This window comes from Barbus barbus, assembly GCF_936440315.1.
Source record: "Barbus barbus genome assembly, chromosome: 40".
Classification (NCBI taxonomy): Eukaryota; Metazoa; Chordata; class Actinopteri; order Cypriniformes; family Cyprinidae; genus Barbus; species Barbus barbus.
In genome coordinates this window covers 11,303,098-11,319,318 of record NC_136718.1, presented here as the reverse complement: position 1 = coordinate 11,319,318, position 16,221 = coordinate 11,303,098, and the positions used below count along the sequence as shown (strand labels likewise).

Here is a 16,221-nt window from a genome sequence, read left to right as displayed (position 1 = left end):
AAAAACCAGTTAATAAAATGGTTTGATTGTAAAACTATGATAAACATAACATGTTAAAATATTAGCCATGTATATCAGCCAATATTAATTGTAAAAATATTTTATATTACTATGACAAATTATACAATAAATTTTACAATAGGCCATGTAACAATATTTTGCAAAATAATTGCTAAATAAATTGTTTGTTTTATTCTGTCAGATATGCTGTTGTTGTTACCAATACCAGTGCTAAACCCTCATCGGTTCAAATGATGAATCTACCAGTGAGGAGAAGGTTTTTCACATCGTCTCAAAGTGCTTTTTTATCTGTGAGTAAATGCTTTTTGTACCCTGACCCTCTGACAAGCAACTTCTCATCCATAACCCATTTCCAGCACTGTGCAACAAGGTTGATTTTTGAGTCTTTCTATTATCAGTATTTTTGATATTCTTAAGATTAATAAAGCAATTTTTGTTTCAAGCAAAGACCAAAGAGGGGAAAAAAGAAGAGATGAATAGGCCTATATAATGCACGGAAACAAACATAAGTAGTTATATAGATGAATATTGAACTCTGATGTATTGCATCTTATGATTATTGGATTGCACGTGTTAGATGCAAGATTATGTTTGATTTTAATTTTAAGTTAGAGATTAATGTTTACACGAGCTGCAAACCCAGAAACATGAATTCAAAATAACATTTCTTACACAATAAGACAGTCTACATTACACATGCTTCTGTTTATCTGAGATCATATCATATTGCCGATTTATTCTCCTTCAAAATTGAGTTTATTTCAGACAGAATGTCAAAGCTAATTTATACCCAGAAAACAACTCCATTCAAATTGTTACAAATTATAACCAGCAAAGTAACTGAAACTTTAGTTTCAACACCTTTAAGAACTTTATTATATTTTAATTACAAATCATAGGACACATCTTATAATAATCTCTTTTTTATCAAAAGATTTTTATTTTTCATTTGAATTTTCTGTAAAATGTCCAAACATTTTCATGTTTTCCTTTGCTAGATTTTCAAATACCAGTGCTAAACCTTCATCGGTTTAAATTATGAATCGACCAGTGAGGACAAGGTTTTTCACACGGTCTCAAAGTGCTTTCTTTATCTATGAGTAAATGCTTTTTGTACCCTGACCCTCTGACATGCAACTTCTCATCCCTAACCTATTTCCAGCACTGTGCAACAAGGCTGATGTTTGACCCAGACTAGTATAAACATGTATTACTGTGCTAATAAACAAGAAAACCTGAAAGAAATTAGATTATGCCATGTTAACACTGATTGTGTGTTTTAATAGCATAGCTAATGAAAAGGAAGTCATGTGTCTTGGAAATAAAACAACTCCTACACACACCTGTTGCCTCCTACAATTGCAACACAAAGCATCTCATTTTGCATAAGCACCTTTAAATCAGAATTGATTTGCCCAAGTGTCTTATTGAAAACACCCCTAAAACCTCAGTATGTTTATTACACTATTGAACGAGTCTAGCTTCACTATCTCACGGTAATAACATTATCTGACTAAACTGGATTTGGAACTAGTTAAAATAAAATAATCTAATCAATTGATTAACCATGTTTCTGGTTGTGAATGAGTGGGTAGTAAAGGACTGTTGCTGAGTGCGGTCATCCAATCCTGGTTTGCGGGCATCTTGCGTTCTTCAGACTCCCATCCCACTTTTACTCATAAAAGAATCCTGGCTTTAAGGCCAGGCAGGAGCTAATTAGTTAACATTAGCTAACGTTACTATTCGACAGCAGGCTTAACCAGGTCAATCCGGCCTGTGGATACTTCCACATTTCTCCATTTTCTACTGACACAGACCAACGTGGTGTGCAAACACATGCTCTAGATCGCACACATTTGCGCGTCTTTAGTGCAGTTTGCATTGCATTCGGATAGTTTCGCACAGCTCCGTGCTACAGAAAGCGCTTTCCAGCAGCAGGAGACACCTGGATTTCAGCTGCAAAAAGCCAGCACCTTGGTTTTCAAATACACTTGCAGTGTGGGATCCCACAAGTCTCTCAATCTGTGTGCAGAATGGCGAGACCTTCAAGGTAAGCGCGGTTTGTTTGTCTCTTGCTGTACAGAAATCGCACATGATGCGATCTGTAATGTGGGTTTCTCCATGTTTGCTAAATGCTAGGTGGCTAACCAGCATTTTTTTTACGCGTGTAAACATTGCGACCCAAACAAGCCAAAATCACAAGTTAACACGTAGATTTCCATCTCTTTATACATGCATGGATCTATTTTCAAAACGTGGCTACATCGGTTTCTGCATCCCCAGACGTGCGTATGCTAACCACAAGCAGACAGCAACAAATAAAAAAAGCGGGATAGTAGTTCACGCTGGTGGCTAATTAATGTTATACAAAAACAACTAGCTAGCCTTCGTCGCCAAAAAAAACAAAAACACCCGCTTTACGATTATCTCGTAAAATAAAATGTGGTATACTAAGCACGTATCGCGGTGGAAGTTTCACGTGTTTTCCACAGTTAGCCCCGTGAGCATTAGTGTTAGTTTAGCGGCGGCGTGCGTTTGAGCAGAAGCGCAGTGCGCGCCATTACTAAACACACACACACGACTCGAGCCGTCTCTCCTGAAAACTTGTGTTTTTACTTAATGCACTTTGGGTTCGGATCTGGTTTCAGTAAGAAATTAAGGCCCCTAAGTAGGTAATCAATAAACGTGTTTACGTTTCACGATAAATATATATATTTAAACGCGCCTGTGTTGTTTTCGTAACATTAGCGTTTGATAAGAGCCACGAGCTCAATTGACATGTTGTTTCTCATCTGTCAGACTGTATTTTATTCAATATGAGAGTTTGGGAGGGAATGTTGTTTTCGTCGGTATAATTTATGGATTGAGGAGGTCCTGTGGGCAGTGGATATAATCTGACCTGCAGGGCCTGTAGTTCAATGCCCCTGTCCGAGCAGAGAGTCCCTCCCCACACAGCTGCTGATGGCATGGCAATTAACCTACTCCAACATGGCCCTGTGTCCTCTGCCCCTTCAGTCAAGCCACACAGCTTTAAATAAGAGGAGTGACAGCTCTGTTGCTATATGGAGAATGAATAAAATATATATATATTTTACATTCATACAAGTAAACTAGTTTTTTTTTGCCTGGAGAGCAGTTCAGTTGCATTCAGATCAAGTAAAAAAAAAAAGTGCAATAACCTGCCATTTCTTTGAGTTCAGACAAATAAATATATATTAAATATAAAAAAACAATAAAATATACTAAACTTCAACCAGAGCTAAATGTTTTATTATTCCTCTCACATTAAAAGGTACATTTACAATGTAATGTACAAGAATAGGCTTCTACATCATTATTATTTTGTGATTATTGACATTGGAATGTAAGCACTGAAGCATGTAAATGCATTAATATTGTGACATAAAAACATTAATATAGATCGAAGACCCCTGTCGTGAACTAATTCTTAGGTCATAGATAATAAATGATTTATAAACATATTCTACTGCATGTGTGTTTGTTATCTTGTGGGTCATTTACTTCTCCTTTCATGTTCTTTGTGCACAGGAATAAAAGGGTTGTTGACTATGCACAATTCCAGGAGTCTGATGATGCAGGTAAGCTCCTCTAATGCAAATATTTATCCTGTTGCATACAGCACCATTGTGTCCCACTTTACAGAGTTCCCACAGTCAGGAAATATCAGGAAGATTTTAAAAATGTTTTCCTCCAGGTTTGGAAAATAAAAAATGATGGGGAAAAGAGCTCTAATTAACGTTAAATAATGAGACTGCTGCATTAATAGTTTAGTAGATGCAGTGTTGAATGTGCTTTGAAGTCGTGCTGTTTTCTAACCTGATTCAACTGAATGACTTGATACAGATGAGGAATATGGAAAAGAATCGGATCGGCCTGAGAAGACCTCTGTAAAACGAAGGTCGGTCTGTTTGAATAATTATAATATTGTTAAATATTAATACGTAGCATCTGAGATGGTAATAAATGATTACTATCTTATGAAAGCAAAAAATTATGTAAATAGTGGTTGTAAAAGTGTGATGTTTCAGTTTAAGCACCGCCGTCTCATTTGCATGCATTTATTTTAGTGCTCCTCCATTTGAAATGTTATTTATGAGGCGCATACATATTCATTACACCATTTTATTTAAATTCATGTATTTTCTCCAAATTATTTTAAATACCCTTAAAAATAAATGCTGCATTTCTTCTTATGCAGTGATGATTCTCAAATCAAGAAGGACCACAAGAGTAAGTCAATTCTTATATTACTTTTTTTGCAATTATTTTATATTAGGATTTAACATTTAAATATTTTATTTTTAAATACTTGATTTAGTTATTGAATATTCTGACAAAATGCTTTTTCATCCCTATATTCTAGAAGATTTAAGTGATGATGACAATGACTATGGGGAGGATGAGGAAGAGGAGGATGATGGTGGTGACAGTGATTTTGATGCTAAAAAGGCCAGCAGGGGGAGACAGGCAACAGCTAAACGGAAAAGGGCTGCAGGTATTACCAATATAAACACTGAATGACTGCTTCATTTATGACATAAAGTCATTCAGTCATTTCTGACACCATTGATGGTGTAAGCTACTTTCTGTACAAGTTTGACATTCAGCCTTGTAAATGTTCTTATATTTTAGGTTCTTCATTAAACTCTAAATATATTATATAAAATAAGTTAAATCAAGATAATGGCTCATATTCTTCCATCTGTGTTATTTTAGTATCATTGAGATGCTTTTGTTTAAAAAAAAAATGATTTTGAGTTTTTATGTTTGTGTTTTCATTTAAAGTTGAGTTAAGGTTTTGCTGTGGTTTTGTTATTTTTATTAGTTTTAAAATATCGCTGTAGTTTTTATTTTAGCTTTAGTTTGAATCATTTTAGCACATCAAGTTAAACTAAATGAAAATAAGAAATGTTTGGTTGATGACAAACTGTTAGAAAAAGTTTTTTCATATAGTATGTCACTTTTTTTTTTCTTATATATGGTTTTAGTTAACTATAGTAAAACTGGCGGCAATTAAGTAAATATTGTTTGAAGTTTCTTGTTAATTAATTATTCAAATAGTAAAAATGTAAGCATCCCAAATAAGGGAAAAATAGATTTGTTTGACTAGTACTGTATAATGTTAAATAAAAACATCCCACATCACAAACTTTACTCTGTCGGTAGGCAGTGATTAATATCTATCTATTAAACTCTATGTAATATCTATTGTAAATAATAGTTAAAATTTCATGCTTTTCTTAATTCGCTCTTTATGCTGTTAAAATGCAATTTTGTTCTTTTATTCCTCTTCACAATGTCAGCCTGCTCTCGTCTGTAATGTTGCCACTCTAATTAACTTGCTTTTATTCACTTAGGCAAAACATTTTCATGCCTGTGTTTGATTTGTTTATGCTTTTTGCTTATTAATGCAGAGTTAACAAACCTTCAGCTTGTGTTAATTAACCATGCATCTGCTCTTTTGGCGCACAGATGACAGTGATGATGATGGTAAGGTTGTGAGGAAGAAGGGCCGGCAGGTGCGTCAAGCTGCCACTAAAGCTGCATCCAAACAGAGGGAGATTCTTCTTGGGGATGGAGGAAGTGAGGATGAGGAGGGAGAGGAAGAGGATGAGGAAGATGACAGTGACGTTTACACTGGGGGTATGTAAAGTGTTATGCTTAAGTCAAAATATTTGACATAGACATTAGCTAACAGTGAGATACTTGTTGATTTCATTCATACTTCTCTCTTCTGCTCATAGAGGACTCAGGCAGTGATGAAGACTTCATGGTTGAGGATGACGATGATGACAGTGATTATGGGCGACCCAAACGGAAGAACTCAAAAGTGAGCAGGAGAAGCAAAGACAAGAAATCCCCTAAACCCAAGATAAGGGCTTCAGGTAAAGCCACCCATAATCCTACCATCAGAAAGTTCTACTATAATACCTTCCTAATTAATCACTTCCTGCTCAAATTAATTAAGAACTTCCTCCAGATGCCTTTAACCGTCACAGTTACAGTAATCAGGTCAATTATCTTCTCCCAGTGACCCGAGGGCCCAAGAAGAGGAGAGGAAAACGTCAGACGAAGGTGAAGAGAGTTGTGAAGAAGGCCTCGCCTAAAGCCGAAGATGAAGATATCGAGAGCAACAAGGAGGAGGAGAAAGAGGACGAGGCACAAGAGGAAGACAGAAAGGAGTTGCCCACCCCCAAGAAGACGCAGGATGACGAAAGCGGCGCCGAAGGAGAGGAAAACAATGACAACGGAGAAAAGGAGGAGGAGAATGAGAACGAGAAAGAGGAAAAGGACGATGTTTCTGAGGAGGAAGCTCCATCAGGCGAAGACTGAGCTCTTTCGCTTGCTGGTGAACGTGTCTGTTATCTGTTTTTCTTAACGAGGAGCAGTAGAATTTAATTCCCACAATACTCAAAGAGTGTTTTGAATGTTTGTTATGTCTCTCAGCTTGTAAATACCATATCTCAAAAACGAAATCTGTAAAGTATCATCAGACCTATCCTAAATCTGTACGGTTTGGCCTAATCCTGAAATGCGGTCTTTCATATTAATATTTATCAATGTTTCAATTATAGCTTTGCCGAAACCGTTTTGTTACAGTTGACCTTCAATGTATAACAAAGGACAAAAAAATGCAGATTATACTGTAGGCTCTGTAGTAAAATTTTTCCAAATGCATTTGAAAAGAACGCAACTGCTCGTTAATTCCCAAGCCAACCATTTTTGTGACTTTTAATGTACATGATCTCATCCCAGCTGCGTTGACCGGTGAAAAAACACAGGCTTATAATGAACACATACGCTTGTCGTCATGTACTGCACTGGATTGTTGTGACTGCAGTTCAGTCACGTGATTTTCTTGCTACAGCAACTGTACGTTACATAGCTCTAGTACACTACTTTCTCCCACTTTCTGTGCAGTTATTTGTTGATTCAGTCTAGTAAATCAGCTTTTTTCTGTCTGAGCATTTGAACTAAGATGACTTTTTCTATGGTTGTATTGAACCTCTTTCATGGTTGGCATGCTTTCATGTACGTGGTGCGAAGTACACCGGTGGACGTAGTCTCGGGCTCCGGTGTAAACCTTCAGGATGAGTGATGTCAGAAGTGAGCTAGTGAAAACCTTATTATTGACCTCTGTGATGCTTCATGTGTGCATTTTTTTAAGAATATTTGACGCTTATAGATGCCTTTTTAAATGAGCGGTCCGTTGAGCCATTAGAATGGTAAAAACGAGCTGAATTCAGTGCACACCATCCAAAGCTTTGTCAGCTGCATATGACTATTTTTATTGCTTGTATCTCCATCCTAATCTGTAGCCTTTCAGCCTATATCATAATTTATCCAAAATGTTTGTTTTAATTACGCTATTCTGATTTTTGTAAAATTTGTTTTACAAGGAAAAAATAAAATGTATCTTTAAAGAAATCTAGTAATTGGTGACCTGTTCTTCACTTTTTTTTATAGCATAAACGTTTGTTAGACTGTAATAGAAATGGCATCATGATGTTTTACTATCTTCTTTCAGATTGAAAACATGACATCCAGATGATTTCTTCAAGTATAGGATGAATATAGAAGCACAGCTCCTTCCTGAGAAGATCAGAGGAGACTGATCTCTGATGTGCAGATGTGTTTGATGTTTGTACAGTTCCTTAAGCTATGCTATATACTTTCTTTTATAACCAATACTGTGCATCCCAGGATGGCTGAATGTAGTATCACACATGAAATCAAAGCAATAGCTTGAGAGAAACACTACTTTTTCTTTTACTCGTCTTTTATCTGTTTTCATGCATGATGCAAAGATCTTTCTGGAAGAGTTCAGCTGAGCAAGATTTGCTTTTATACAAATAGAAAACAGTGTGGCAATGACCTCCAGTATTTATGAGGGGATTTCTCAGCAGTGCACAATAAAATACTTAATGGTTGTCACATTTACTGTGGATTTTTGTGGATAAAACAAGAGTCGCATGAATAGGAATTCATGTGATCTGTAAATTTTGGTTGAGAGTTCAAGATTAACGCAGATTTTGCTTTGTATTCAAGTTGGTCATGCAGATTCACGACCACGCTGACCATTTGTGTGAGCTGTGCTTCATGCATTCTTACACTTCTACTGACCTTTAGGATGACAACCATTTTGGGACGGTTCACCCAAAATTTAAACTTGTCATTTACTCCCCCTCTTGCCGTTACAAACCTGTATGATTTCTTTCTTCTGTATGAGTCATGACTTGCAGAGGAAGAAAGAAGAAGAAAATAATAGAATTCGTTCCCCATAATTTAATTTGTTGCCTTGTTTCAGTTAAATTGTCATACGGAAATTTAAGAATCCATTCGTGACCACATTGAACTAATTTGTTCCTTATTTTTAAATCAAAATGAGCATGGCCACGATTTCCTAAAACGAGGGAACAATTCTTAATGCATGGCAATAATTGAACTAAAAATAATTCTTAATTTCTGGTCTTGATATAGTTTTATTTGCATGTCATAGGCAGGGCTCTGTACTTCCGCAGTACACAAAAGGTATTTTAAAGTTTGTTTTAACTACAATTACACAACATTAGAGTCCAGTGGCCTTCATTCTATAGACAAAAAAACGAATTTTTTTTTTATTTTTGGGGTTGTAAAGAATAAAAAAGTAATACAGGTTTGGATCAACGTGAGTGAGAGTGAATTATTCAGCATCTGACCTCAATCATAATTTGTCTAGGGCGCACATGCTGTATTTATTTTTGCAGAACACATGAAGTTTACACAGCATGGTGGTGACATGGTGAACAATCATTTATTGCAAATAATTGTTTGCCTTAGTCATCATGAGTTTATATATTTGCATGTAAATACAGTATATTACTCTATGAACCTCCACGAACTCCAGCCCAAGACCAGTTTAACCAAGAGAAAAAAAACAGTTTTGAATGACTAGGGAATTTCTGCTTCAGGTTGGTGAATTATTAAATGAGAGTTTAATCTGGTATTTAATTTAGTGTTAATGATTTTCAGTCTTGGGTAGCGTACAAAACTTTATACATTTTATGCCATCAAATGTTGCAATAATATTCATAAATTAACAGTCAAGATTATATGCGAGAAACTGATCATCAAATCTACTATATATATATATATATATATATATATAGATATATACCAATACCAAACTTAGCAGAAATACATAAAATACAAAAATATGATAATAAAAGCACACTGACTGTTTACAGTTGCATTGTTAAGTATTTCCAGCAGGTTATGACCCATGAATAATCTCATCCAGAGTCACATTTAATAGATTCAGTTTGTATTACAGCAACTTTCTGTTCTGGAGCTGCTTTCTCTGAAGCAAGTGGAGCAGGTGCTGGTGGCGCTTCCACCATGGCTGTTTTTTTAGATGCTCCTGGATGATGAACACATTGAGCCAGAGTCATACATGTTGTCCATTTTACTCAAACAGGATTAATATCACCAGTTCACCAGTACATAAATGATCACCATGTAAGTTTTACCTGTGAGATTTCTGTGGATGCGGTTGCACAGGATCACGCTGAGAAATAAGACGAAACCGAGGCATCCGATGGTCAAACCACACACCAAAAAACTGTAAGTGCCTTTTTTCTGAATTAACTAGAAGAAATTTGCTCAGGGTTATTTACATCCTTAGAAAATCTTTCCCAAATGCTAAAACAGGAGCCTAAGAACTTACTGATCCAACCAACACCTGCAATGTCATCTCACCCATTCCAGCAGTTGTCACTAAGACTGTTGTTGCACACCCTGAAGAAAAAAAGAAAAAGTGTTCGTGTGGCTTCATTTGTTCATAATTGTGGGGACCATCTGAAAAATCTAAAGGCTAGTGTGATAAATATATTTAGCTCTGTTTAATTTTTTTTCAACTGCTTATACAAATTTATACACATACTTGTCACACAATTTCTGAAACCTGACACTCAAACACCAGAACCACTCACCAAATCTGCAAAACCATACACTAATTCTCAGCCTTTGACTCAGTTTTCAATTTCATAAAACACTTTTTCAACCAACCAATCATGGCTTTAGAATAGACCTATAAATACACATCTACACAACTACACATGGTTGATGTATTTATTTTCTTTTGTACTGTGTAGTACTGTATCCACAACCACAAACGTTTGGAGTAAAAAAAAAGTTTGGTTTCAAACTTGCTTTCGTGTTTACCGTGAATCTCTCTGCTAATTATCTTGCACAGAAATGTACATAGGAGCTCATGAAATAAGACCTTTAGGTTTTGAATAACTGTGTATGTGAAATATCCAAAAACATGATATTATTGCAAAGTAAGACAAATGTTTGCTTTTGAGATCGAGAGAATTGAGATGTTTGTGATATTTTGAATGCAGTGCTTTATTTGGCAAGAGATGTGAGACATTTTGCATTTTGTGTATACAATTCTTGGATTTGTGAGTAAAGGTTTGAAACAAAGAGGCAAAGTTTTAAAAATGTGTGTAAGCAGTTGAAAAAAAAAAACGGTAAAAACGTCATCAGATGCCCCCAACAAGAGGTTTTGTCATATTTTCTCACTCACATTTTCGGTCAAATTTGAATATAATAGTAAAAAATAATAAATGTATACATTCATAATATTAAATAACAAATATTTGTAATTTAAAGTCTGTGATATAAATTCATAATATAGAATTATTTAGAATTTATAGAGTAATGACACCAATTATTATTATTAAATATTTCTGAATATTATGGAATATAGAATATAAGAACAATAGAAAGTTAAAGATCTCCACCATGATATAAAACATGAAGTATGTTTGTGTGTAATTTACCGCGGTACTCTAGGATATCCTCGGTGTAGGCCACTAGGCAGGGGAAAACACTGCTGATGAAAAGCCCAAGCAGGGTCGTCCCAACAAACAGAAACACTCTGTTTGTGTAGAGGATCAGTAACAGCAGCAATGTTACAATCACACCAGCCTGAAGAGAGAGGATTCACATTCAACAATCCTAAATCATTGATTCATTACATACTCAACAGCCACATGCTGTATTTTGAATAGCTGATAGCAACAGGGGAGCAGCATAATAGTAAAAACTTAGTTTGAGAGGATGTGTACTCTATAAACAGTGATAATGAGCTATACTGTATTACAGAGTTTGATAATAGATTACCAGGTTCACGACGAGAAGATGCACAGATCTGAATCGGTATGACAGCGGGATGGACACCAGTCGTCCAGCAGTGACGGCTGCCCAGAAGATGCAGTTCAGATATGCTGCCATTTTAGCATGTAGAGACATGGGAGCTGAAACAGCGTACGTGTAAACAAATCCGGCATAGAGCCCCTAAAAGTGAGGTTCAAGGGTCAATATTAACTTGCAGTTCTCAAAAATATTCATAAAAATAATTAGTCTCATTGAGCTCACTCACCATAATACCTTCTGTCATGAATAACACCAAACCGCCTAAGATGTGGATACCAAAAAACGTGACCGGTAACCCACGCAGGCTACCATCCATACAGCAGCTGAAGATGTTTCCATGTCCTCCATGATGAAAACCTATGCGGACCATAATAAAAAACAAGTTGCATAAATGGTTTTACATGTTAGTTTCCAGCACCTACACTACCGTTTAAGAGTTTAAAAGGGTCAGTAGAATTGTTTTTGAAATAAATTATTAATTTTATTAATCAGGAATGCATTTAATTGATCAAAAGGAACATTAAAGGCATTTTTTATATTTACAAAAGATTTCTATTCAAAATAAAGGCTGCTTTTGAACTTTCTATTCACCAAAGAATTCTGAAAAAAAGGTTATGGTTTCCACAAAAACTTAAGCAATTTAGCTGTTTTCAACATTGATTATAATAAGAAATGTTTCTTGAGCAGCAAATCAAGCATATTAGACTGCTTTCTGAAGGATCATGTGACACTGGAGATTGGAGTAATGATGCTGAAAATTCAGCTTTGCATCACAGGAATTAATTACATTTTAAAACATATTTAAATAGAAAACAGGTCATTTTAAATTGTAAAAATCTTTCACAATATTGCTGTTTTTATTGTATTTTTGCTCAAATAAATGTAGCCTTAGTAAGCCTTCAGTGATGTGATAAATTAAAGGGATAGTTCACCCAAAAATGAAAATTCTGTTATTAATTACCTTTCTGGGCCTAGGAACATTTCAGTTGCATTGCTGTCTATGCAGGTTCAGAGAGCTCTCGGATTTTATCAAAAATATCGTACTATGCCTTTAAGACTGCTGTTCACTTGTACCTGCATCGTCTGGTTCAGATATTTCTGTGCCTTCTGGTGCTTTAGTCTCCATGGCCAGCTCATCTTTGTCCAGAAGTCGTGGTGTGCTATTTGGGCAGAAGGGGAGCAGCTTCTCTTGGTACATCAGCACTAAAACCGCAATTGGCACAGGCAACTAGGAGAGAAAAACACTGAGATCTCACAGAGACCCAAGACCTTCTGCACACCACACACAGGGCTATGCATCAGCTTACATTTATGAGAGCCATGATCCAGAAGGCATACGCCACATTGGCCTTCTTCTCCACCGGCTCTGAGTGCGGGGAATTCTCAGCGAGGATTACAGGTGACCTGAAACTGGATCTGAAGTGGTGAATTATCTCTGTGGCATTTTCTGTGCTATTACTGCCCAGGCAGTGCTCTGATATGAAAGGGTCTGCAATCAGGGGACTCACCAGAGCACCGAGCCCAATGAAGAAGTGCAGTGACTGGAAAGAGAGAAAAGACACAGATAGGAGACTCAAATTAGAGCTGTCAATCTAAGGTGTTAATTTAATACAATTAATTATAAAAGAAATAAATAATACATTTAATTATGCCCCTAGACAAACCACATTACCCTCCCTAAAAACAAATAAATAAATAAAAAATAAAATGTTGCATAAAATAAAAAAAGGGAAATATTGCACATTTTTTTTGCATTGTGACATTAATATCAGGACAGATAAACATATCACCCCAGCTTTCATTAAGTGTTTGGTATTTCTGTTCATTATTGTAACAATGTTATTTAGTATACTGTATCACAGTAAAATACAATTTGCAAAGCTTTTTAATTAAAATAAATGAATTTTAATACATTTAAAATTTATATAAATGATGATTATAATAATTATCATTTATTATAATGATTATATAAGACTACCTATTTTGCATTACAGTAATGAGATTTTTTTTTTACTGCTTTTATACTGTAATTAAAATATTAAAAGGATGAGGGCACGAAGAGATTTTTATTTTTTAAATTTTTTATTTATGGCCTTGTGAGATTTTAGACACTTTCTTGCATTTCTTGATTACTTTTCACATAATACCTTTTGAATTAGGCTACATCTTTTTCCACTTTATAGGACCATCACTGACTCTATACATGAAACAGACTTTCATACCAATATAACTAGTTGAAATAAACACTGTAAAGAACTGAATGTATGGACTAGCACCTCTCCTGAGTGATATATGAAGGTAAATGTCTTTCCTCACCTGTAGAAAGATAGCAGAGTCTTTCTTATAAATGGACACCAGTTGGATGTTTGCAATAGTGTCAATGATGCCCATCGCCAGGCCTGACACTGCCATAGCAACCGCCAGCAACAGCACATTATAGCAAAGTGGGATGATAGCAAAAACCACAGAGATGATGAGGGAGGAGAGGAAGAGAGCGATGAGGGCCCAGAACAACCTGAGAACACAAGGAATAGCTTGAAAGCTTAATTACTTGTTATTTGTTAACTATCCCTTTTTATTTCTCAGATTTTAACCTTAGTTTCAAAATATTGCAAATGCTACAATTTAAGATCTGTAAGATCTACCAAGACACCATTATTTGCTATTCCACCGCAACATGATGTTCATCTGCACTTCATGGATAGTCTTAAATCGTGTTTTATTTATGTGCTTTCATGTGTCTGACAGCTAGACAGACAAGTCAGTAGTAGTGCTATACAAGTATTTAAAAAAGGTTTTTTCAAAAATACACTTTTTTGTAGTATTTGTTACAAAAGTGATTTATTCTGTTTATTTAATCATTTTTATTTGTTAAAAATAATAATAATTTTTATGAATTATTAAAAAAAATTTTTTTACAGAAAATTTACAATTAAAATTACATTTTAATTGCATTTCCCCAAACGGTGCAGCTCTGGTTAGTATGATGATTTTCCACCCAGTACTGCGTAAAATACAGTAGACATATGTCTCTAAAACTATAACAAATATGTAATATGATTATTTTCAAATAGTTTTAAATAGATTTATAAATATGTATAACTTTATGTAACTTTAGTTTTTAATTTTTTTTTAAACAGGTTACACAAATAAACATGTAAGTTTTAGCTTCATCTTATGGAAAATCTCAAGGGTTTGTTTGAGAGACATGGTGACAGTGAAAGCATGTTTTATTGCACTGTGTTCAGATCACAAGTGTTGAGGATGTCAAGAATGTTCAGGCTGAAAGCTGACATGAAACATAGCAATAAATCAGTGTTAATCTATAAAGCGGCCATAATTAAAAGTCAACCAACAAAAAAGGAAAAGAGGGACAAAAAGTGTATAAACTCTCCAGGCAGGAGTGTAATCGACCTTTTACTGTGTCTGACATGAACTGAATCTCTAAAGAGAAACTAAACGACAGTGTGTTTCCCACACAGTGGAGTAATGGAGAGTTTATCTTGATGCAGATGTCCATCTCCAGCGGTCTCCTCAAACAGTTTCTCAGCAGAGACTCACTGCTCTACTCACGTTTTTGTGAAAACTCCTCCAATCGAGCTGCCGATGAGCAGGCAAAGCTGCTGGGAAAAGAACACCCAGGTGATCTCCTGTAACGTGGAGCCAGTCTGGCATTTCAGATCTAGGATCGTAGGCCCCAGAAAGGCTATGCTCAGTCCAAAGCTGAAGAACACACTCCAGTATGTCAGTGTATGTTGACAGTTCCTTTTGAAAAGTGTTACTATACGCTCGTCAATTAACATAGTGTGAAAATCTCCAACCTATTCCACTCACAGCTGTGATTCTTGGAGTCCTGGAGTCTGAATGTTTCTTTCTATGGGTTTTAGATTATTTGTTTAGATGACAGATCACAGAATAGATGATCATTTGCTGCTTTTATATTCCTTCACTCCTCCCATTTCATGAACCTTTGTGCGATGCTTCTGAAGTTAATGCCTAAAAATCACCTCTCAACAGATCTCCTCGAAACTGTCAATGATTTTCAGTTCGACTGTCAATGATTTTGATTCTCGTGGATCAGAATATGATCATCTGAACTCAACTGGACCACTTATATTACATCAGCATGCTTTATGGGACATTATGTCTGCATGATCTCACAAAGAAAGAATTCCTAAAAGAGCATTTCTTATTCATTTCTAAAGGTTGGCTATAAATATATTCCTGGCTCTTCAACTCAGTATCAATGGATTGTTACAAGGCTTACATCATTGATTGAAGTTTATTCTACAAAATTATTCAGAGAGCCAATGGGACAATCATTAGCTTTGTAAAATTACAGAGTGTTACTTATATACAGTACTTGTTAAACAATGGCCCATGAACCCATCCTAAGGTTTGTTTGAAATGTCAAAACCCATATGCTTATAAGGTCCAGATGAAGACCTGCATGTTTAGATGTATGTCCCTTTAAATCAAAAAAGTTTTTTGAGTAAATAATGAAAATTCTCACTATTTACTCACCCTCGTGTAGTCTCAAATCTGCATGACTTTCTTTATAATCCAAGATATTTTAATTAAAGATAATTGTATGTATTTTTTTAATTATTAAACAATTATTAAAATTTGGAAACATATTGAAATTATATCAAAATCTAAATTTTGTCATCATTAACTCACCCTCATGTCATTTCAAGCATGTATGAATTTCTTTCTTCTGCAGAATACAAAAAACATTTTAATTAAACATATTTTAAAGGTGGATGGATTTTTTTAGATTTTAAAGTTTGTGGCCTAATGGTTAGAGAGTCGGACTTGTAATCGAAAGGTTGCAGGTTCGAGTCTCCGGCCGGCAGGGATTGTAGGTGGGGGAAGTGAATGTCCAGCGCTCTCTCCACCCTCAATACCACGACTGAGGTGCCCTTGAGCAAGGCACCGAACCCCCAACTGCTCCCCGGGCGCCGCAGCATGGCTGCC

The 16,221-nt window shown here is 35.6% G+C and overlaps 2 protein-coding genes across 2 annotated transcripts; one reads left to right on the top strand and one right to left on the bottom strand.

Moving 5' to 3' along the window:
• The first annotated feature begins 1,610 nt into the window (after positions 1 to 1,610).
• Positions 1,611 to 7,973, top strand: nucks1b (nuclear casein kinase and cyclin-dependent kinase substrate 1b). The gene is made up of 8 exons (XM_079401583.1): positions 1,611 to 2,071; positions 3,571 to 3,620; positions 3,886 to 3,940; positions 4,241 to 4,272; positions 4,406 to 4,537; positions 5,515 to 5,685; positions 5,787 to 5,927; positions 6,074 to 7,973. The coding sequence occupies exons 1-8, from the start codon at positions 2,055 to 2,057 to the stop codon at positions 6,373 to 6,375; spliced, it is 900 nt and encodes a 299-aa protein (XP_079257709.1). The 5' UTR covers positions 1,611 to 2,054; the 3' UTR covers positions 6,376 to 7,973.
• Positions 7,974 to 9,314: 1,341 nt separating this feature from the next.
• mfsd4ab (major facilitator superfamily domain containing 4Ab) lies at positions 9,315 to 15,047 on the bottom strand (the record flags this gene model as incomplete). Its single annotated transcript, XM_079401599.1, has 10 exons — positions 9,315 to 9,442; positions 9,552 to 9,669; positions 9,749 to 9,819; positions 10,869 to 11,016; positions 11,212 to 11,385; positions 11,471 to 11,601; positions 12,319 to 12,472; positions 12,552 to 12,785; positions 13,561 to 13,759; positions 14,818 to 15,047. 10 exons carry the CDS (start codon positions 15,045 to 15,047, stop codon positions 9,315 to 9,317), a joined length of 1,587 nt encoding a protein of 528 aa, XP_079257725.1.
• Between the last annotated feature and the right edge of the window lie 1,174 nt (positions 15,048 to 16,221).

What these genes read in the sequence shown, in the direction of transcription:
- nucks1b (XM_079401583.1), top strand. An exon ending in CCAGGAGTCTGATGATGCAG is followed by an intron (nt 3,621 to 3,885) that starts GTAAGCTCCTCT and finishes GACTTGATACAG; the next exon opens with ATGAGGAATATGGAAAAGAA. An exon ending in TAAACGGAAAAGGGCTGCAG is followed by an intron (nt 4,538 to 5,514) that starts GTATTACCAATA and finishes TTTGGCGCACAG; the next exon opens with ATGACAGTGATGATGATGGT.